The sequence below is a fragment of the Parasteatoda tepidariorum genome, chromosome 2, assembly GCF_043381705.1.
Source record: "Parasteatoda tepidariorum isolate YZ-2023 chromosome 2, CAS_Ptep_4.0, whole genome shotgun sequence".
In the NCBI taxonomy this organism is placed as follows: Eukaryota; Metazoa; Arthropoda; class Arachnida; order Araneae; family Theridiidae; genus Parasteatoda; species Parasteatoda tepidariorum.
In genome coordinates this window covers 103032776-103057315 of record NC_092205.1, presented here as the reverse complement: position 1 = coordinate 103057315, position 24540 = coordinate 103032776, and the positions used below count along the sequence as shown (strand labels likewise).

General features: G+C 29.4%; 2 protein-coding genes across 4 annotated transcripts in view; both read left to right on the top strand.

The window, feature by feature from the left end:
- Positions 1–5483, top strand: part of LOC107440653 (E3 ubiquitin-protein ligase MYCBP2) — a 162622-nt gene extending 157139 nt beyond the window's left edge. For both annotated transcript variants that reach the window (XM_043049991.2, XM_071178081.1), the window contains exons 70-71: positions 2746–2874; positions 5285–5483. In XM_043049991.2, coding sequence (XP_042905925.1) covers positions 2746–2874; positions 5285–5443 — 288 coding nt within the window. In that variant the 3' untranslated portion in view covers positions 5444–5483. The remainder of the gene's footprint in view (positions 1–2745; positions 2875–5284) is intronic.
- On the top strand, positions 5369–22719 carry LOC122268372 (E3 ubiquitin-protein ligase MYCBP2-like). Of its 2 annotated transcripts, XM_071178082.1 has the most exons (7): positions 5369–5488; positions 8690–8875; positions 11954–12061; positions 17234–17443; positions 18421–18528; positions 19879–20044; positions 22476–22719. In XM_071178082.1, the coding sequence occupies exons 2-7, from the start codon at positions 8717–8719 to the stop codon at positions 22589–22591; spliced, it is 867 nt and encodes a 288-aa protein (XP_071034183.1). In that variant the 5' UTR covers positions 5369–5488; positions 8690–8716; the 3' UTR covers positions 22592–22719. The 2 variants fall into 2 exon arrangements, with proteins under 2 accessions (XP_071034183.1, XP_042905926.1); XM_043049992.2 differs by lacking the exon at positions 5369–5488 and having other exon boundaries at positions 8655–8875.
- Positions 22720–24540: the final 1821 nt, after the last annotated feature.

Genomic DNA, 24540 nt, shown 5'->3' with positions numbered 1-24540 from the left:
ATATATATTATAATAGGAAATCGCTTGAGCAATGTAAAAGAAATATTTTGAGGTAAAAATGAACTAGTTTAAGTAATATTAAACGGTGATGAATTTGGCGAAGAAGTCGCTCTGCATTGGAAATCATATAAACATGGCCGCCGGGTACTCTAACCCTAATTTGATGGAACAGCTGAATTTAAAATGCTCATTACTGGGAAAATAGCCCCTCCAGAGGCCAAAAAAAACTCACCTGAGATGCCTTGGAGAATTACATAGTGATTTTAACAGAAATTATAGAAAAATAAAGGAAATACAATTGTTTTATTTGAAGATATTTAGAGCTTGTTATGGAGACGTCGTTCTCTTATGCTGGCTGGAGCAGCTCTCTCAAAGTGCAATCTATGGGATATTTAAGTGCATATGATATATTTCAGCTATATTAAACTAGTTCATTTACTATAGCATTATTTGTTTTAAGTTTGTTCAGCCGTTCCTTTTTTCTTAAGTTTTTCAGCAATTATAAATGCATAGTTTCTCCAATACAACTCATACATGAGCACAATGATTGTGTTTTTCCTCTTAATATATTGTATAAAATATGTACAGGAAAAACACAGGGAATATTTTTTCCAAATTTGAGTGGTAACTCTGAATTATAATATTTGTTTAATGAGCAAAATTTAAAATTGAAGATCCAACATGAAGTTTGTTAATTATATTCACTGTTTTTATTTCTTTTCCTTAAAATTCATTTTAAAATATGTGCTTTTCTCACATCAATTGAAGATAGATTAACCTTACAATGGGTGATAAGCATTCTTTATTCTTAAGCTGTTTTTTTTCATGACTTCATAATTTTTATTTCTCACCCTTCAATTTCCCAAAGAATCCATGCCTGTTATTTTGTTCATTGGAAACACAATAAAATTTGTAGCTTAAAATGATTTCAAAACTTAACGAAATAAAAAGTTTTGAATAATCAGACAAGAAAATGTAAAATTTATCATTTACAAAATGGCACTGATGATTTAATTAAATGTAAAAATCACGTTCTTGCAATCTTGATTTGATGCAGATGATTTTGTATCCTATAATTTTTTAGCTATGGTCACTGCCAAGTATATATTTATATACCGTAATTTAGAGTTGATACGGCATGTCATTTATGATTTAAAACATTAAAGTTTGGTAATTGAAGCCTGTTTAATAGGGGGCTATCCGATGGTGGTTTTTTTTTAACTACTTCAACTTGATAATTCTATTTTGTTAAATTGATTCTCCAAAATTTCATAATCACTGTTATTTTTTTGATCTTTTGCAAAGATCTATTTTTTAAATTAATGTTGAATAATAATTTGAAGAATTAACAATGCGCATGAAAAACAGTTTGCAAGAATGTAACAAATGCTTTAAACAAAGAAGTCGTTGACGAATTCCTTTCTCGCAAATAGTCTCTTACGAGGATCAAAGAAATACGAGTCCTCCTCATCCTTTCTTTCGCTGCAAATGCGAAGAAAAAAAGTTAAAGAAAATATGCAAGTCAATGAGAGGGGGGAAATGCGTAAATGATCTATCTTGAAGGTCAAGTTTATCACCACTTTCAGCTGAAGGACTACTTTATTATTTTTACTCTCGGAAATATACAATCCGGAAATTTAGAGATGTCCGAGTAAAATTATGCAACATGTATGAACATGTGAATAAAAGAGGAATGCATGAACTTCTTTATTTATTCTATATTTAACGTTTATTTTAACAAATTTTAGCTGTTTAATCATTTCACCTATTAATAACTGTGATATAATTTAATTACAATAGAAATAATGTGTTAGCGATCACTTTTTTCTTTAATTTTTTTCCAAACGGCATTATTTGTTTATTTTCTATATCTATTTTTTTAAAAATAATTTTAAAAGGCTTTTAGCTGTTTCTCATTTGATAGGTTAAAATTTTAGAAATTTTAAATTACTAAAAAAACAGCCTGCACTTGTAATGGCTTTGCATAGTACACTTTTGCTCAAAACAAAATTTATTTTATTACTGATATTTTTTTAATTATGTAGAGATTTTTATCTTTTTAATCATTTGATTTAATATTATTTAGGTATTTCAAATCAAATTACGAAAAAACAATGTGGTTGTTTTATACTGTGCAATTTTGTGCCCAGTAAGATTCTTTTTATAAATTTATGGTATTCTGTTAGCTTATTTTAATTATATTTAGGTTCACTTGTTTTATATAAAATTCAAGTATTTTAAATTGGTATTTATTAACATAATGCGACTGTGTTGCATTTGAATTGTGCGCAATTGTACACAGTACTATTTTACATACATTTGAAAAGTTATGATGAAAATTATCAGAATAAATAATTTTTGATTTTTAGTAAGATCGCATATATTATTTTATTGTATATTTAATAATAACTTTAATGGTTGTTAAATGTTTAATCATTTATTTTGTACATAACTTGTTATTAGAAACAGATGCATTAACTTCATGATCAATCACTCAATAAAATTTTGATGCCTTTCTGGGGAAATCCTTTTCCTTTTTAGTCAAATTTTATGTGTGCGGCATATATCCCAAGGCGGTGTGTGTCCGCAAAACTACGGTGTTTGTTTTTATGCGTGTTTTTAGATTATCACAATCCTCCACTTAAAACAAAGTCATTCAACTGTTTGAAACTCTGTTTATTAATGCCTTACGTCTTTTTGCTTTTTCTTTGGATTTAATGAATTGTACTCTTTTTTTTACAATAGCCTTTCTGTGATAATCATGATGATTCTGAAACACCTGCAATTATTTTGTGCTCAACTTGTGGTAATTTATGTGCAGAATGTGATAGATATTTACATTTGAATCGAAAAACTCGAAACCATCAGAGACAGGTATGTTATAAGATCACTGTCATTGTTTTACATTTATTACAAGCTAAGCCTTATTTATTATTGATATTGGTATATTTTTACTTGTAAATGACAATACTGCTTTTTTATAAAATGAAATGTAAACAAACTCTACTCTTATCAAATTTTTATCATATTGGTGTTAAGTATTATTGTTCTATTTTTTTATAGCAATATGTTGGTGCCCTATTTTTTTAAGGGGAAATCTTTGAAATTTAATTATTATTTTCTTGTTTCTGTATTAGAAGTTAATAATTGCCTTATTATATTAATTTTATTTATTTTAGTATGAAGATTTTCAAATTTATAATTTAATTTGTTCGTGTGCTAGTGAATGATGCTAAGTATTACCCGTGATTCGAATAGTGATAAAATAAATATCTGCTTTGGGCTGAATTTCAGATTTTACACCTTATGCAAAACATGTGTGCTCCTTCAAATGAAGAGGCTTTACATTGTGGAAATTGCAAGGATGATGAAGCAGTTGTTTTCTCATATTGATTTTAAAAAAATTAAAAAATGCTGCAATTTAAAGTTAGAGCTATTATACAAGAAATATAATTAATATTGAGAGGCTCAAACTTTTATCTGCTCTCCTGACTAAACTATTTTTTCCATATTATGATTAACCCCTTATATTTTGAGGAATCTAATACGGTTTAATGCTAATTTGAGAGTTGTGATGGGTCAGGGAATAGAGCGTTTGCCTTCCAATGTGGTGAACCGTGTTCGTATCCCAGTGATGACTTGCACCGACCATAGTGCTGAGGTAAAATGTCCTCCGTGGTGAATGTATCACGACTTAGAATCCCCTGCCATCAGGCTAACCGTGTTTTCATGGTTTTCCTTTCCACGAAGGCAAATTTCCCCTAATACTTGATCCAGAAGTTATCTTGTCTTCTAGATTGGGTTCAAAATTACGAGGCTACGGAGTTTAATATTAGTAGTCATAAACCCAAAATTGGGTAGGCCGTCCAACGACGGTTATGAAATTAAAATAAAATTTATTGATTATCAACTCTAACTGCATCACTCTCACAGGAATTCTTCCCCATAAATTAAAAAGTTGTCATCATTGTGCTACTTAGAAATTTAATGTCCCCTAAAGGTCTGTTAGACTAATTGTTACAAACTTGAGAAAAACACTGAAGAGTATTTTTTATTCTAAGAATTGCATGTCTTTTTCTTTTAAGCGAAAACCAGTATCCCTGCCTTCTCAATGGCAAGGCCTAATGTTTGAAAGAAAAAAGCTTTTATTTATGGCCTCTCAAGTTCTGAAATTTAGGAAACAAGTTGTTAATATTTAATAGTATTTGTTGTAATTAATTTTGAATTTTTTTAAGTTTTTCTATTTCATATCATTCATTTCAATTTGACTTCCTAATAGTTAGGTTATTTGACAACTTTACGGTGACAGCTCAAAGATCTGAAATTTATAATTGTGTTTTTAACTAAGTTGTGAATCTTTAATAGTTTTTCTTTTTAGAAACATAATTGTTTTGTTTTTCTTTTGCATGTCAGTTGTTTCAATTTAAAGTTTTTTTATTTCATTAACTTACTGACTAAAATTGGAATTAGTCTGAAATATTTTAATAATTGATTTAAATTCTTAAGATTTAACACTAGTGCTCATTTCAAATGGGTTTAACTTAGTATCCAGCAAAACGAGCATGGTTTGCAAAGCTATCTTTGGGGTTTGCGAGCATCAGCATGTAAGGGGCAGAGCTAACTAGTACTCAATTTATATGGGGAGAAAAAGCTTTGTTGCACATCACATTGAGTCATGATATTACGTTTTTAATTTAGGAAAGTGGAGTTATAAAGTAACTTCAAATTTGACTTTCAGTTAACATAAGTACCCCGTGGCAGAATTGTGGCAATCCGACGACATTGTCGCAGAATGTTTCAGAGTTCTTTTAGAAAGATTTTTCCTTTGGGAAGTAAAAAATTTTGGTTTTCTTTTCTGCAGAAATTTTTTTCCAATTTTTCATGTAATTAATACCTCATAGCTTTTAAAATACTATATTTTAAGTACGATATTATTTATAACTGAATTTCGAAATGAAAACACCAATTTTGCGAAGAGTTTGATTCAGGTGGTATCGCCGTCAATCTTTTTTCTGGTAGTTACTGCTACGGATTTCACAATTTTTTTATTACTTTTAAGTGATGATGATTTAAAAAATGCAAAAATAGAAATAATCAGTGTGTTCAATTTTTTTTTTTTTTTTGAAGTTGATGATTCTGTTACTTGAAAACTAGTAACATGTATATTTGTTAATTTTAAATGTATCTTGCAGAAACATATTAGTATTAAAGAGGCATGTCATGTAGAAAGTCCAAACAAATTCTGTCACAGGGTTTAAGTATATGTAATTAATTGTATGTTTAGGTATTCAAAGAGGAGGAAGAGGCCATCAAGGTGGATCTGCATGAGGGATGCGGAAGAACAAAATTATTTTGGGTCATGTGCTTAGCTGACTCCCGAACACTGAAGGCTATGGTGGAGTTCAGAGAAGGAAACAGAGGTATTTCTTCATTTATAATCTAACTCAAATTACTTTTTAAAGGCATCTATCTATAAAGAGAAAATGCAGTTTCATTTAGAATCCAATTTTTTTTTAAATAATTTCTTTTGCTCTCCATTTAAAACTTTCTGAATAATATATGGATCACATACATTAATTTCGGGAACGTTTGAAAAGCTGATTCATAAACAATGTACAGAGTGTGCAATAACAACAAAAACATTTAAAATTCAATTTCTCAGGAACTGTTCGGTTTATTTTGTACTTTGTCATGTAAAACTAGATTTTTTAAAATGGTGCAAAAATTTATATACCTTTTGATTCAATTATTTTTTTACTTTTATTCAATAAAACAATGATAAAAAATTACATTTTGCTTGGGATTAACTTTCAATAAGCAAGTTTTATAATTGTATTCAAAATTGTTTATACTTCGAGGGTCAAAATCCAAATTTTCCCCCAAAAAAATGTATGTTAAGATAAAATACGTTTTTGTGTCTGATTTTGTAACTTCAAGTATTGTCTGCCTTAATTAATTAACATATTTGAGGTCATTCATTTAAATCATTATGATTGGGTCCTAAGAACGAGAAGATTCGATCATTAGATTTATAAAAAAAAATTATAAAATTATCTGTACTGTGTATCATTATTAACTCAATGGAGGGGTTTGTCCAGACATTTTGTAAAAGATCCGTTTTTGTAAAATTTTGAAAAAATTATTCGTAATTTGCGAATACAAAATAAACGTTATGTCCCATTCTTTCAACCAGGGTCCTGTTTTTGTGAATTTGTGCAAATAGGGTCTTGTTACTGCAAACACGGCGTTTTTAAATTGTAAAGACACACAAGATTATGCTCAACACTGTAAAATTATAATTTTAAAAAAATAGATTTTAAAAAATAAACAACAATTGCTGCTACTAAATTAGAGATACAACATACAAATAATTTGGTATTTAACCTATACTGCTGAATGCAGAATATTCATTTCGGAAGAATAAAGGAAGAAGCGTCTTCCGAAGACAAAACTTAGTTCGCTTGCATCTGTTTTTCTTTCCCCCCTTCCTGGGAAGGGTTTATTCGATTAACAAAACAATAACAAAGATAAACAAGTTTGTGAAGAGTCCGATTAAACGAAAAATTATTTTGTGAAGGGTCCGTCAACGAACAAAAATTTCTTTTAAAGAGACCACTGCAATGTATTAATTAATTTAAAAAATTAGCTATACTTTCTTTTTAATTTCTTCCTATTTCTGATTTAACATTTTATTTTATTTATAACCTTTATTTCATGATTTTTCTTTCTTGTTTTGCCCTAAGACATTCATGTAATATGTCATTTTGGAATCAAGAAAGCTTGTAGATTTTTAATGTTTTGCAAAATAAAACTTTTTTTAATTTATCATTTTTTTTAAAAAAAATTGACTTCAATGAGTATATCTTTAATGTTAAAAAGATCCTATAGAGTTCGTCTTCTTAAAATAAACTACAGTAAAAAAGGATCAAGAAAAATTTTTATGGAATTTACTTTCGACAAAAAATTGATTGATCATAAATATTTATAGCATTTTTTTCAAAACTTGGAAAATAACCTTATCTTAAAAATTGGCAGTAAAAAGTGTTTTGGAGAAAGGCTTACATTAAATAATTCTAGCATCTTTATTTAACAATTATTTCTAGTAAAAACTTTAGTTTCATTGGGGCTCAATTTATGCTATATATTAAACGTAAACAATATTTTCTGAATGCCTAAGACAAAAATATGCCCCTGAAGTAAGTTAAAATTTTCTTTAAAAAGCTTTGTAGTTCATGAAAAATATCAGAGTGTTCTTTCCTTTTTGAAGTGAAACTTCTTATGCGACTTCCAACAAGGTTGCATTAAACGTTTAATGCTACATTTTTATTGGCCGGGAAATCACGTGGTAGGATCCAGTTTTCCCTCATTCATTTCCATATTGTTTTGGTTCTCACTAGCATAAAAATAATAAAAGTCATAAAAGTATTGTTTTTCTATAAATATTTTAGTTTGATTTGATACACATATAATTTGATAGGGTAGTATTTTACTGGTGAAGTACGTTACTGGTGAAGAAATTGATTATTGTGAGCGGCCTGTNTTTATGCGGATGGTATTGTATTTATGCGGATAGTATTCTATTGCATTTTCAGCAATTATTGATATGGATTTTCACGTGGTTTTTAAATGTCCTGATATATTTCAAACAATACGGGAAATTCAAATGGTGCATCTGAGTATTTACTTTTTGAGACAATGATTCTATTGATTTTTTGACAGTTATTGCTATTGTTTTCGCCGTAGTTTTTAAATCCTATATTTTTTTACTGTTTTATTTATTACAACATCCTAATCTCGAAGCGAAACATGCATTTGAGTAATCACTATTTTAGGAGTTTGATTTCGTCGTCGATCTTTTTTTCTGGCAATTAGTACTACGGATTTCACAATTTTTAATGATTTTTTTATTGTGATGATTATTTACAAATGCAAAGAAGGAAATAATTAGCATGTTTTCCCTCCAACAAAATACGAGAATATCACCCATAATATTTGAGTAAAAAATTATATGTACAATTAAAATAAAATATTTATGTATAGTTTTTTTTTTTGTAAGCACGGCATTTTTGTTATTTTAAATTAGTAACATGTAACATATACCATATGTGGTTGGGTGGCGCAGTTTTTTTGTCGTCGGCCTTCTGAGCCCAAGTCTGTGGGATCGAACCCCGGCCCAGACACCGTTTTTTTGGGATGCAGAAAATCCTCAGAGGCCATGTCGTATGATTATGCTGCATGTAAAAGATCCCTGGAGTGCTTTATTGGCTCTTGGCATTTCCGGCAAAATTGAATTCCTAATGCACTTTAGCATCCAAATAGAGTCTCAGTGCTGCCATCTAGTGTGGTAGAAACTAGACGTCCAAATTAACATGACCAACGGTATCTCACCCATTGTGGTGGTCCTGAAAGAGTGGATACCACCTCCGAAGACTGCACTAGGTCTGCTCATCAGCAAGACCGATTGTGCAGCTCATTGGAAATAAAAAAAATAGAAAAAACATGTAACATATATGTTTGTTATTATTAAAAGTATCTTGCAGAAAGATATTAGTGCAACAATGTTTTGTCACAGATAGCTCCAAAAAATTCTGCAACAGGGTTGATAATTATGTAATACACTTTAATTGCACACCATTTTAAAAAAAAAAATTTCTACATTTATTATCTATAACGAACAAAATTTTTTCAGGAGCATGCCAGCAATTCGTGTTCAAAAATGCTTTCTTGTGGTCACATGTGTGGAGGAATCAGCAATGAGATTTCCTGTCTTCCATGCCTGCATCGATGTGGAGATGTCTCCAGTCTAAAACAAGATGCCGATGACATGTGCATGATTTGCTTCACAGAAGCACTGGCCAATGCTCCTGCTATACAAGTTAGTTTTTGTCAGTTGTTCTAGTAAATTTTGGTGTGGAAGCAGAAGTTTCCCCTCATCCTTTTACATTAACCCCTTCCCTTATTATCCTGAGTATGTATATATTGCAAATATATACATACTCATATATATATACATTCCCGAGTAAACTTGGGCGTAGCCGAATTCGTCAATACATTTTGTTTTATTATGTTTTTACTTGGCCGGAAGCGAAATAAAGAATTATAATATTCTGCTGTGATTAAAACTTTACCAATATTTATTAATATCAATATTTATTTGGGATTTTCGCTATTTGTGGGACTGCAGATGTGTTCTGTACAACTGTATGTACGATGGTCGCTGACTTTACACAGTAAAAAATTGGCACGTTCACGAGCAAAAGTGAAAGTGATTTTTCAGATTATGAAGATGTGAACATATACAAAGACTAATGTTTAACTTTTTTCATTTGCCCAAGAATTTAGGATAGTAAACTGATGGTAAATTAAATATTTTTTTACGCATAAAAAATTTAAAATTTCAACTTAAAACTTGTGTATTATGCTTTATTTTAGTTCCTTGTATTTATTAATGAAATTTAAAAAAATACGTTGATTTTTTGGAATTATTTTTTTAAAAAAAATTGGTGCGGGAGGAAGTTAACAGTGTATGAAAAAAGATGTACATTATGAAAGAATTCTCAAGGAATTTGGATTTTTAAAAAAATTCTAAAAATGTAAATTTGAAACTTGGAAAAATATTCCAACAAACCTAATAAACTAAATTCTTAAAATTAAGATTAACAATAAGTTTCAGAATTCTAACATGTAATAGTATTATTTCTTGTAAGAATTGTGCTAAAGCATGTGTAAATTTTCTTGTTTTTGGAAAATTAATTTTTCTACAGAGCGCTCATTGTTTCTCGATTTCTTATTTCAAATGTTTTCTTTAATATAAACAATACTTGCTATTCGCTAAGCTGGTTATAATTATTTTTAAAATTTTGGTTCTTAATCACAAGTGGCTTCTTATAATGGCTATATGAGTGATGTAGATTTCTTTATTTAATGAACTCTATTACTAGTTTTTCTGTTTGTTTTTTTTTTTCAATTCCCTTTCAAATGCTTGTGTTCATAGTAAGATAAAATATCTTCACACATAATTCAAAAGTATCTGCAGGCTTATTGAATTTCGTTTCTAATAAAATGTGATTGGTGTATTTTCTATGAAGAAGTGATTTTCAAGGCATACTAAATAAAAAAAATTATATTTTCTGAAAACATTTCATTATAAATTGCAAAATTTATAGACCTGGAATCTTGTTGATATTTTCCTAGAAAAGTATGAGAATTTCATTTCCCTGTGATTGTCCTCTATAAATGTTTCCTGTGATTTGTTCTAAATTTTTTTTTATTTTTAGAATTTGGTTTTTTTTTCTGAATTTAGTTTTTTTCTGAAATTTGTGTATCAATCTAAAAAATACCATAAATAACTTTGTATGTTTATTTAGTGTTTTAAGTTCCTTAATGGGACCTTTATAATTTTTAAATTTTACTGTTTGTAAGTACAGTTGAACCCCACTTTAGTGAACTTTTGAGGGACCGAAATTTCCCTTCACTATATATCTTCTGCAAACAATTTGAATTAATGCAGAGTTCCCACGGTCCTTAAAAACTGCTTAATTTTTATTTTGGAAAATAAGGACCCTTAAAAGTGCTTAAAGTAATTTTTTAGCATCACTATAGTTGATAGGAACAATTTGCTAGTTCAACTTTTTTAAACAAAAATCGTTCTTTTATCATTTAGAATTAGACCAGGCATTGAGGATAGAGCATTTTAGAGAGACTAGAAAAAATGTGTGAGGGGGCTACAAGCAAGGGGAAGAAAGTATTTTCTTTTATTAACATTTTGATTCTTTCAGTATTTTGTCTAGAAGGGTACTCTATGAGGAGAGTGAAGCATTCTAAAAGAAAAGAATAGAGTGTGGACTAGGGGGATACTGCACATGCTTTGTAAAAAGAGTGGTACCTCTGTAGTGGTTCCAAACTCACCCCTTTTATTACACGACATTATTTGAATAACATGAAATACAAAAATGACTGAAAAAGAATACGTAGTACCGAAAATGTGTTAACTTTTATTTTTTATTACTCTTCGCCTTGCGTACAAAAAAAAATTTTTAATCTTTAGCTGATGTGCAATCCTCAACATCAGATATGGAAACACTTCCCGATTCTCCGATCATTTTTCCTGAATTTATGTTATTCCGATTTTTATGAATTTATGTTATTCTGGTTTTTAAACCTGTCTAACCAGCCATTCCAGCACATAAAAGTAGTCTCATCAAATTGCTTAGAAAATTCATCGGTTTTGACTTCCAAGCATTGATCCAGATACAGGAAGATAGCGGTTTCTTTGAGTGCTGAACCTATTCAATAAAGAAGCAAACAAGGAAAATTCATATTGCTACATTCCACCCTGTAGATGGTTTTAAAAATCGGTATATCTATTTATTTTGAGGTAGAAATTTCGAAATTATTACAAAAATGAAGAAAATAAATCAGTCTGAGGCATAGTTCAATCTGGAAGTTCATAATAACTTCCACTCTTTTTTTGGTTCACTATAATTGGTCCACAAAAAATAACTTTATATGTGTGTGGCAAGGAACAGGAGCGACATTTCTTTCACTATAAACCGTGTTCATTATAGCGGGGTTTGACTGTATTTTGATTTTAAATTATTTTTAATACATATGATAGTTTATCCCAGCATTGTTGAAATTATGTTTTTTTCTTTCTGGAAGCAAAAATTGTCAAAATATTTTTAAAATGTACAATTTTTATTCCTAAAAATATTTTGAAAAATTTATTGTAACAAAATTATTGTAACAAATTTTTGATTGTGACTTCTTTTTTGGCATGTTATAATTTTATTCAAAAGAAGGAGGGGAGGGAAATATTATGCTTTGAGAATTTTTGAACCCTGCGCAGGGTTAGAACAAGAAACCGTTCAATAGTATGCTTCTTATATTTTTCTTTTGTTTATAAAAAAAAAATTCATCAAATGCATTAATGAGTGTCTATTATACATTGCAGCTGACCTGTGGTCATGTATTTCATCTTCACTGTTGCCGAGCAGTGCTGATCAAGAAATGGTCTGGTCCACGTATCACATTTCGCTTTTCCTTGTGTCCTATTTGTCAGGTTAGTGTTTATACATGGTGCGTAGTGTTTTTAAAAGTGTTAAAATGTGCTTATTTTCGATTTTCATCTTTTAAATGCCCTTAGATGTTTTTAAAAAGTGCTTAATTTTTCCCTTTTTGAAAAAAAGATTTTTTTTTTTACCATGTCGAATTTCGACATGTATTATGCAAAAACGTGCTTTTCACATTATTCTATTCAACATTTTCACAATCCATTTTGGTGTACCGTCGGTCCATAGCATATGAAAGCGCCAATTATTTTACAGGTTTGCTGAGCTGGGTTCGGTGCTATTATTGCACTCTCATGTTTAACTCTGCTGCATTTTCTAAGATATTCTCGATTTCAAGCTTCATTTTACACCTTGTGAAATCGAACCGAAAAATCTCTTGGTCATTTTATAGTGGCTAATATAACCAATAAAAGAGCTCTTTGTCAAAAACTAGTTATTTTATCATGATCATGTAAAGTCTTTGAAAATTATTTTGCATTTTGTTAATATATAAAGTGCTTAAAAGGTGCTAATTTTTTGTTGAAAGATTTGGCTGCGCACCCTGTTATAATAATGGAAGTTTGCAATTGTGTGATGCCAAAACATTGACGTCGTCAGCTAAAATTTATTGGGGGGGGGGACCATCTTATACCACCATTATATTTTTGTATATAAATATATATATGTATTTATATGTATTTATATGTAAAAATTATGAAAAGTAGTAATTTTTTTCTGCGTATGTGAAATATAAAAAAAAGATACTTTCATTACTTATATATTACACAGTTCTCAGTGAATTTTTTAAAGCAAGCATATTTCCATTAATTTTAAATTTCTCTAAAAATTTTGTTTAATTTTATTGAATATTTTTAAAGTTATAGCAAAAAAAAATTAAATTTCTTATAAAAATGTCAATATCTCTATAAATATTTAGTCTATTACAAAATTTTGTTCAATTATTGCATGTAATAACTAAAGTAATTGTTAGAAGTTAAAAACATGTTGCTATATTTTTTGGCATAGGACGTTTAAAAACACTATTTTCTATTTGTAACTTATTGATGGTACCTTTAACTTTTTAAAAAGCTTTAAACTTCATTGATAAGTATGAGAAATCACATGAGCTAAAGACTTTAAAAATTATAAATTGATTCTTTAAGTATTTCTTTAGAAATATGAAAAAAATTAAGAGTATATTTCAAATTAATTAAATTAAAGGTATATATTAGAATTAGTAATTAGAAGTATATATTAGAAGTAATTATTTTGTCCACCCCATGTGTATAACACAATAAGGATAAAAAAGAATGAAAGAAAAGACAGTTTAATGAAGAAAATAATAATAAGTTTTATTTACTCTGCAAATACATAGAACCCATAAAACAATTTAAAGATACAAAGCAGACATGGAAATAAAGAGAAGAAAAATTATTAATGAATAAAAAAATGTCCATGTCTTCATTCTATTTATTAATTCCTTTATTCACTTTCCTAATATTCATTTTTTTGTGCAAAATAACACGGCTATATGGTCTATTTTTCTATAAAAAAAATATATTGGATTATTAGTTAAAGGAATAGAAAAAATAGAAGTTTTATTATGTAAATCTCTTTTAAGATCAATTTTAACATATGCTTGTGAAATCTGGACCCCATCTTGTACGGATGAGGCTATGTTGGGTACCTCTGAGAGAAAGGGTCTTGAGAAGTATTTTTGGAGGAATTTTAAAAAAATGGTGTGTGGCTTAAAAGATCAAATCTTGAGCCTTATCACTCATATAATGAACCCGACATTATTAACTTTATGAAAAGACCAAGAATAAAATGGGCAGGCAAGGTTACCAGAATGGACAAAGACCGTACCACAAAAAGAGTTTTCAATGTCAGACCAATCGACACACAAAAAAGAGGCAAGCCGAATTCGAGATTCATACATGGCCTAGAAAAAGACCTTTTGGTCTTAAAAACTGAAAAACACCAGCAGGAAAAAGGTAAGCCTGGAATAAACTTAGGGCCAAGGCTCACCCTGGGCTGTCAAGCCATTGATGATGATGATTAGTTAAAGGAAGTTATAGTAATATTTCCCTAAGTTAAGAGTGTTTAAAAATTTTCTTCTCAGAAATATTTTTTAAATTTTTTAGGTTCTTGTGGACTACTCAACTTAGTGTTTCATTTGAGAGAGAGAATCAACGATTTTTTCCATCGTTAAAACAAATTTTTGGTTAAAATGTTCTCTGAATTAAAATAATCTGCTGAAATAAATTCTTAGCCATTTCATGCACATTCTGTCTAGGTTTTTTTTCTTTTTTTGAGAGGTACCTATTTTGTGAAAATTTAAAATCTTGTTAAAAAATCAAATGCAATCAAAAACAATGAAATGCAATAAACAATGAAAACCAAAAACATTGTAAAGTAAGAGAATATTTTCAAAAATTATCACTACAAATAAAAATTATTTATGACAGTTAATTTTGTAAGCATTTTTCCCCATATAAAAAATATAATTTTGTTATTGTAAAATTGTTGGCTTAAAATTGCATCCAATTTTAAAATTCCATAAAAATTATTGTCCATAGTTAAATTTCAACTTGAGTTTAATAAAAACATGCATTGAACAGTACTAGTACTAAAAGTTATTTTCATTATGAGAACATTTTTGACTAGGTCATACAGAAAAGAGTTTCACAGAGAAAAAAAAATTTCATAAAAAATAAGTCTGTTAGAATAAATAAATTTACAATAGTGTTGAAGATAATGTGGCGAATGTTTAGACTAATGTTCGAATTTCGACTTCCTGTAAAATTTATTGTAGAGAGAGCCTCATTGTTTCAATTTAAAAAACTCAGCGAAAAAATCTCGTTTTGATATGGCGTAAGCAACCAGTTAGGCTTACCACATTATACTATCTGACCAAACATGTGCTACCTCTTCGTGAAAGACAGCTGGCAAAAAAGCTATTCTTTTCCATAGATTGCAACGAGAATGGGGTTTGCATATGAACTTGATTTTGCAAAAGTATTTTGTGAAACTACAGGTTTTCCTAAAATTGAATTTGTGAAGGCACCGCTGAAAGGTAGTGAATTTATCCTGGACAGACCCTTGACATTTCACATATTATTTAGGTTTTAAACCTAAATTATTAGCCGTTTGCAACATAATGTCATAAAAGCGTTTAACATATAAAATCCAAACTACGTTACCTTTAATATTAACTGCTAAATTTTTAAAGATTTACAATTTAAATCTCTATCAATATAAAATTTAACCCTTGTTAGCTAATATTAGCAAGATCTTCAATTAAGAATTTCAGATTTATAAGTTTTAAATTTTTCAGCAAAAATCAGAAATAAATCAACTCCAATATCTTGATTTTTTTGCATTTTTTACTGTAATCCGTACACCACAGAGATTTAAAAAGAATTGCTGTGTTAGGAGTTCTGGAATTAGTTAGCACGATGCAGAGCTGTATAAATGTCGAAAGACTCCAATATTGATAAATATCTTTATCTTTTTCTTGATGCAAGACAAAGGTAAACAGAAAAAAAATACTTCTAAAGAAAAATTATTTCCTAACAAAAGCATTAAATACATATTTACGAAAAATTTAAACAACTCGATATATTTCGTCCCATAATTATTACTTTTGTATCTGGATAAAACAATTACAAACTAAATACAAAAGTACATAAAAATATTCTTTAGTTGTAAATAATACTCTAGGTATGCTGCTGAAACCTGAGGAGGCATTGTATTTTTTGGGGAGGGAAATATCTTTTATTTAAAATTTCAATTCTTACGACCGATTTCATTAAAATTTTGTATTTTATCAATACTACTTTCAGATTATTTTTTAAAAAATTGTACGTCTTACATTTCTAAATTTTTTGATTGTCGTCGAATAAAATAAAATAATGCAACAAATAACTATTTGAAATTATTTTGTTTGCAAAAATGAATAAAGGAACTTTGATTGTATGCAAAAAAAAATTTTGATTCCCTTCAAAATATGGGAAAATACCCAAAAAATAAACCCGCAGTGGACTGATCGTTAAGACACGGCTCCCAGCAGATTTTCGATTGTCGTCGAATAAAATAAAATAATGCAACAAATAACTATTTGAAATTATTTTGTTTTCAAAAATGAATAAAGGTACTTTGATTGTATGCAAAAAAAATTTTTGATTCCCTTCAAAATATGGGAAAATACCCAAAAAATAAACCCGCAGATCGTTAAGATACGGCTCCCAGCAGATCACCGAAATCGAGCATCACTGGTTGCGGTCAGTGTGCGGGTGGGTGACCACTTGGTTCAGTCTGCGTAGGGACCGAGGGTGTGCGGTATTGGTCCTCGTTAAACTGTGCTACTGTAAAGTGCTGGACTTCGCGTGCAGGTCGTGGGGCTACAGAAGCGGGGGTGCCATCTCCTCTTCAGAGAATCAAAATTGTGATGTCTTCGGATCATCCTCAGGGATGTTTCCCAGACCGTCACCAATAGCCCATTGTGCAGCTCTAGTGCGACGTAAATGAACAACAACAACCATATTGTGATTACCCCTTATATTTTGATGAATCCGTTTAATGCTGATTTGAGAGAAAGTGGCAGTAACAATTATATATTTTTTCTAAACGCTTATTTTGTTATTTTTCGATGCAGTTAGTTTTTTTTTTTCCCTTCGAGGTGTATTTCCTTTTTATAAATACAGGGTTGCCACTCCACAGGGAAAACCTGGAAAATACAGGGAATTCAAAAATCACTTGCAACAGGGAATTTTGTTTTCTATTTCAGCCTCTTTAAAAAGGGTGACCACTCAAAGTGCAACATATCCGGTGTTTAAGGATAATATTTCAGTTATACTAAACTATTTCGTTTACTATAGCATTATTAAGTATGTTTGACTGTTTCTTATTTCTTCAAGTTTTTTCTGCAATTCTAACTAGTATAGTTAGCCCATAAAAGAGCACAGTGTGTTTTTCCTTTTTATATATTGTGTAAAATATGTATATGGAATTTATTTTCCAGATTTGAGTGGCAACCGGGAAATATATGTACTTGTTTTAAATAATGAATATTTTATGTTATGAATTTATTTACGTAAAAAAAAACATATTAATTTTATTGGAAATAAAACAGAAATCTTCAAACCAAATATTCGAGAATAATGAATGAACTGTTGTTGTAGGTACCAATGGATCACAATGTTTTGAAGGACTTACTAGATCCGGCAAGGAGCCTCTTTGATGATGTCAAGAGAAAAGCACTCATGAGATTAGAATATGAAGGTCTCCATAAAGCAGAAGCTATCACAACACCTGGTGCTAGATTCTATAATGATCCTGCAAGTTTCGCTATGGACAGATATGCTTACTATGTCTGCTTCAAGTGCAAGAAGGTAATTTTGACAAGTTTCTTCTAGGGTGGAAAAAATATCAAAAATTTAAACAAAACAGTTCATAATTGCCATGTTCATGGTTGCCAACTCTACTGGATTTTGCCAGTTTCTCCTGGTTTAATTAAAATTCTCCTGGTTTTTGTACATTTTAGAAAACTCCATAAAATTGAGTAAGTTTCCTAAAAAAATTTCCTATTGAAATAGAATTTTTGTACAGATTGTTGCTTACTTGAATATTTAAATAAGTATTTCTGATACATAATGGAGCGGAACTCATTTATAAAATCTTGTTATAAAATGTTCAGTTTATTTTTATTCAGTACTCTTTAAATTTATTTAAAAAATCTTTTAACTATCTTTGATTAATTAAATGCCTATCATTTGTAAAATATATTTTGTAAAATCTGCTGGATTTTTTCCTATGTAAATTGTTTAAATAATTGAATTAATTTCTATCTTATTTAATATTATAAAAGGATTGAACATAGTTTGCTTTATAAATTATTAACTGAAAAAATAGTCCCTCTACAACAAAGTTTCCTAACATCAAATTTCTTCCTATAATGAAATTTTTAAATAGAATGTTAAATTAGAATGTTCTCTATATAACAAGGAATAGAATGTTCTCTTTATAACAACTAAGTTGCCTCCCAATAAAAAAAAATTTTACGCTTTCAATTTTTGGAAATTTTTTGATGTTTATTATTTTTATTTGTGCCATTTTAAAAGAAAGTTACATTTTATGCTTGGAATTTCTGTGTAACCAATTCGCTTTCCTGTTTCCAAATGCCTGTTTTTACCCCTCAAAACTTCTTGTGATATTTAACAACGTTTTTGCTTTGCCCTCGCTTTAATATTAATTTTAAACCCTAAAGTGTGCTCTTTTTTCTCAAAAAATAAATATTAAGGGAGGTTTTTATGAAACGTCCTGCATATTAATGGAGTCATTATCTTATTTGTTCATTTAATTATTGCAGGCATACTATGGTGGAGAAGCCAGATGTGATGCCGAAGCGGGTGCCGGGGATGATTATGATCCAACAGAGCTTGTCTGCGGAGGTTGTTCTGATGTCTCAAGAGCACAGGTCTGATTTTTTTCTTTAACTGCATTGCATTGTTTTTATTTCAGTTTATAGCCTACGTTGACCCATTTTTAGATTGATGCTTAATTCCATAGCCTTGTAATTTTAAACTCAATCCTGAAAGCAGGGTAACTCTTGGATTAAGTATTAAGACAAACTAGCCTTCACGGAATTCTTCTTGATGCAATCAGCTGGCATTGGTGTCACACGCAGCTACGAAAACCTGATGGCGATGGGATTCTGACCAATGATCCCTCTACCACTCTGGATATTTTGAAATGACCAGAAATTGCTGGGACTTGAACATGTGGCACCCACTTGGGAAGCATACACACTATCCCCCAATCCCTCATAGCTCATGTTGCGCTGTTTAAACAAATTTTGAGTAATATACTCAAATTTGAAGAGAGAATGAAACAGTGGAATGGATGATTAGAAAAAACATGCAGTTTTAAAGGGAATGTTATGTTGTTTCTAATCGTTCATTTAATTTTGTTTTAAAAATTTATTTATCACTGTTGCTTAGATATGAAACATTACTAGTCGTCTACTTATTTTTTATTCAAACTCAATACAGTATGTAAAGGTATTTGAGAAAATTTCAACTTGATGGAAGTATTCATTGTTTAAAAAAAGGAATTAGTCAAAAAGCAGGAAAGTTCTTTAAAAAAAATAATAATTATTTATTTCTAGATAAAATGTTAAAACACTCACATTAAAAACTAAGTTAAAAAATTATCATGGTTAGTTGAAAACATATTTGGGAATTTCGCATGCAGAGAATTTTTCTAGAATTACACTATTATATTCCCAGAAAAAATCCAGATATTTCAATAACTGTGATCCGGAAATCCCATCACATTTATGTATAAATATTCTTGCATATTTTAGTTAGAAATATTAGAACTAGAATTTATTCTTAGTATCTTTTTCATTTGTAAATAATTTTTCTGGTAGAATAATAAATGTGATTAGAGATTAAAAAGTAAACTGATACATAATTATTAATTTAAATTATGCTGCATATAATTTATTTAAAATTTCATGTTGTGAAAATATCAATGATTTGAATTTATAAAGACATAAATTTTTTGAAATGCGTTATTAATGATTTTACTCAAGAAATTTTCAAGATTTTGAGTTTGGCTCAAAATCACCCCTGTATTCCTCACAATCCCTCTTATTTAAAATAGAAGCTCTATTCATTTGTAAAATCAAGAATTGATATTGAATTTTGACGGGTCTCAATAAAGAAAGTGGCTTCCGTATTGATATATTGCCTTGTCTTAAAAATACTGTGTCTTAAAACAAACAATATTTGAAAATTGCAGAAGAATAATCATTTCTTTTTAGATGTGTCCCAAGCATGGTACTGACTTCCTGGAATATAAGTGTCGATACTGTTGTTCCGTTGCTGTATTCTTTTGTTTTGGCACTACTCACTTTTGCAATGCTTGCCATGATGATTTCCAACGAGTGACAAATATTCCTAAAACAGAACTTCCACATTGTCCTGCAGGTAATTTATTTGCTTGTCTTTTTTACTCAGATATTTTATGCGTAAATAGATGTCTTCTATTGTCTGAGACAAAAATTAAATTTTCCACATTAGGGTGACTAAACAAGGTTTCTTCTAACTATCTTATAAAATAGTAACTTTTAATCACTATTTTTAAGTCACTTACCTCACTTTTTATTTGCGTTTCACAATTTCCCCCTCTTTACAATTAAAAGAAAGATTTCCCTCCTTCATTCAGCCACCTACCTGAGCAAGTAAAGAAAGGTGATGAAAAATAGATACCTCTTGAAATGCAATGTATCGAGAGATAATTTCATCTTTTCTTATTTGCTGTGGAGAATGAAATTTTGTGAATGAATTCGATGTTCTTTTTCTATAGGGTTTTAAGATACATATAAAGCTCTCAATAGAATTAATTCAATTTTCCATCATAAAAAATTAATCACCGTAAAAATTAGGCACTCTTAAAGGTCTTATTTTTCTCCAAAAGAAGAAGCATAAATAAAATGTTCCTTTTTATATTATTTTTTCCCCTTTTAAAAAAAACCCATTTTTTTTAATAAGATATTATTATGTCATGCAAATTTTAGTAATATCTTTTTGATGTTTGAATATCCAATATTTTTTTTTTTAAATTATTTTTGGTGTCGGTTGTTATTTAGAAAAAAGCCCTTTCTTTGTGGCTTTTCAAATTGTGCTGTTTTTTATACATTATTCTGCTAGCACTCTTTGATGCGCTCAAATCACGGCAATTCCATCAAAAATCCATGTCGTTTATCAGCAGTTTTTCCATCCATTTCAACGAACAGCCAACAGTGTGTATACTTTATAGCTTTTCCCCTCAGAAACTAGTCAACGGCTATGAATGTTTGTAGTCTTAAGCCTGCAATTAATAGCTACATTCTCCCTCTGGTGTTCATGTGTGTAAATTTAGCCAAAAGAGAAAAATAATTAACCCAGTCTAAATAGCAGTTCCTTAAACCATTAAGAGGTCACTATACCAGGGGAAAAACTTTTCAACTCAAATTCTCTTTCACCACCATAAGTAATTTAAAGTATAAAAAAAGTAAGTTCAGACAAACGTAGAGTAAGGCCATGACATTAGAATTGAAAAGATATTTTCAAAATATTAAAATGAAAATAAATTATTAAAAGATAACTTGGGATCATGCAATGGAAAAGCTCTCTTCCAATAATTTGTTTACATTTTGATATTTTCAATTTTTTTCCAGCTTTCTCTAGTTTTGCCTGATCTCACTTTTTCTATACTCAAAATTTTTAATTAATTATTGAGGTAAAACAGAATTTGCAATAAAAAGTTTTCGCCGTCCTTTTAATATAATGCTTCTTAGTAAATAAAATCTTATTCAGGTTTATGTTTATTTTCGTTGTACAAACCTGACCTAACTGCAAATATGGAGAAATAATTTTTCTCACCCATTATCATTAATGTGAAGGCGAAAAATCGGTTCTGTTCAATAAAACAAGTGACATTGGGTAAGTATAGGGTATCTGCCCACCTGGAAAGTCATAAGAAATCATGGAAAGTCATGAATTTCGGCATTGAACAAAATTTGTCATGATTTTAACTATTTTTTAAAAAAAATCTTGGAAAGTCATGGATTTAAGTCATCGAAAAAATCTAATTTTTAAAATGGAATCTACCCCCCCCCCTCCTAATTTTGTGGTGTTCCAAGTATCTGAATTTGTAACAAAATCCTCACTCAGTCATATTTTATTAAAATATAAAATGTTTTTATGATGTTTTTTAAAAATTATGGTGTTCTTACAAAAAATGAAAGAAAAAACATTTCTAGAGCGAATAACTTCTGTGATTTCAGAATTTTTTTAATTTATTTATTTTATCAATTTAAAATCCTAGCTGAAGCAAGCCAGTCATCGGCGATTTTTTTTTTATTCCAATAAGGAATACTTCTTTCCCTTCCGATGAACAAGAAAAGTATCTTTAGAATATAATTCTGCAGAGAAGAGAGGAAGAAAAAATTTTTTGCTTTTGTATTTTTTTCAGCTATGTTGTAGCTTCAACTCTTTCTTTACGTCGTTTTTTAAATTTAAAATCTATAAATATGAAGATGCAGAGTATAACAGTTTTTGGTTATACCTATCATTTTAATGAATGTTATTATAATGCTTTTTTAAATTTATTGTTGTGTTTTTGTCAGAGAAAATGGTAACTTCGCTAAGTCATGAATTTGAAAAGCTTAAAATGTACCAGATACCCTGTAGGCAAGACTTGTACGAGATTTCATCTTGAAAAAGGTTCTTAAATAAAAAAAATTCCACCATCCTTTCATGTGTATTTTAAACGTAATAATCCCCCAAACATGTATTACTATTTTGTATATATTTAAAATCAATGTTTTATCGAAGAATTAATGGTAATCTTTTCTTCTTTTTTTTCCCCACTCAGGCCCTAAAGCTAAACAGCTTGAAGGTGAAGAATGTCCTCTTCATGTCAAGCATCCACCCACAGGTGAAGAGTTTGCTCTCGGATGCGGAGTCTGCCGCAATGCTCACACATTTTGAAAGAGATACTGGACGTGTATAATATGCTTTTCAAGTGCCACATTTTCCGGATGTACATTACAAATTTTGTATATAATCTGTAAATTATGATCCTTATAAGCTCATAATAAATTATTACGTAATATCAACTTTGCTGTTCTGTCTTTGCAACGCAACATTATTCCCTGTGGAAGAATTTTTTGGGGTGCTTTCCGCAACAAATCTTACTAATAACAAATATACATGTTACTAAATTTAAAGTAATGAAAACGTTCTATATTTACAAAGAAAAGCCTATTTGGATGTAATAAAATTGTATGTATTTCTTTTAAAATTAATATGTAATATTTTATAAGAGGTTAATTGAGGTTGTCTCACACTAATTATTTCCTTTTTTGCATTTCATAGATCATCACATAAAAAAATAATTAAAAATCGTAAAATCAGTGGAAGAAAACCAAAAATTTTATTTCTCAAAAAAGGTTAAAAAAAATCAAGTATTTCTTCCCCTCTGATGCACATGAGGTATCTCTTGAGTATAATTGTGGAGGAAAAAAAATCTTTCAAACATTTCTGCAGAAAAGAAATTTTTTGCTTCAATATTCTTTATTTTTAATTCTTCTCAAATAAGAATAAAAAAATTAAGAACATTTCTTTCCCTCTGATGCGCGAAAAAGGCTTCTTTTAAATATAATTTTGGAGAAGAAAAAAATTTTTGAAGCCCCGAAAACCAAATTTTTTTAGTTTTTAAAGGGAAATTCTTTCTGCAAGAACTCTGTAACGTTCTGCGACAACGTCGTCATGATTCTGCCATGGGGTCATTATTAAGAAAGTAATTATTAGATATCAATTTGAGGGGAATTTTTTTTTTTTTCAAAATGACAGCAATGAAAATTAGTTTCAGAAAAGATTGTTAAAACAATAAAAGTTGCGACTACACCACAACACACTGTTCAGCAAAATTTATTTTATTGACACAATAGAAAACATGATAAATAAACACTAATAATAATAGAAATATTTGCTCTTATTGATTTGCAAACCATAATGTGAATAATAAATTTGTGAAAATAACAATGTATAAATGCCTGTAAACTAAGAGTAACCTATTAACGCCCAAATTTTTACATTGCAATCATGTGACAAGTGCTATTGGTAAAAAGAGTGGTAATACATTAAATTAAGTGAGAAATTTTTTTTCAGCTTCCACCTAATTGTTAAACAAATTACAAAACAGTTCTTGATTATTTGAACTATTATATAATGGTAGATAGGGTAAACTAACTAGTAAAGGAACACTTAAGCTTAGCTTTTGTCTTTAAAAAAAAAATCATAATTTCAAAATTTGTAATTTCAGTTAAATGACAGTGCATATTTGTTATTAAAAGCAAATTATGATGACTTCCTATTGTTAGATAGTAAGTTACTGTTACCAATCAATCTCAAAAATAGAAAAAACTTTTCAAATCGTATTTTTAAAAGATATTTATTAAATGGGGTGTGCTCTTTCACTGTTTTGTTTACCATATATAAGTTTTGTTTCCCGTGACAAAAAAATTGATCGTGAAACCAGATTAAACTATTGTAAAAAAACTGTCCTTAAATGAGAACACTAGACGTTAACAAGTCCATTTTAGATATCACCAATATTTATAATCAACACATCAAACAAACAATGGTGCTATTGATGCAAAATTCACATTTGAAACTAAACGTTTTATAAACAGTTTTGAAGTATTGCCTTTATGAAGCTTTTTTCACTTGTTCTTAAATTAGGGTGTTTACAGAAGGTTCTCAGATCTAATAAAGTTTTTAATCATCGCTTACATTTATTAGTCATTTTACAAATCCAGAAGAGAACTTTTTACAGTTCACTAAAGTTATGTACAAGGTAACACTTAAATTACTGAACTGCACATGCCCTTGAAGTAGAGGGAGGAAATGAAATGTAGTTGACCTTGACGGTTTTG

What these genes read in the sequence shown, in the direction of transcription:
- LOC122268372 (XM_071178082.1), top strand. Translation starts at nt 8,717, where the DNA reads ATGCTTTCTTGTGGTCACATGTGTGGAGGAATCAGCAATGAGATTTCC. An exon ending in CCTTGTGTCCTATTTGTCAG is followed by an intron (nt 12,062 to 17,233) that starts GTTAGTGTTTAT and finishes CTGTTGTTGTAG; the next exon opens with GTACCAATGGATCACAATGT. An exon ending in CTGATGTCTCAAGAGCACAG is followed by an intron (nt 18,529 to 19,878) that starts GTCTGATTTTTT and finishes ATTTCTTTTTAG; the next exon opens with ATGTGTCCCAAGCATGGTAC.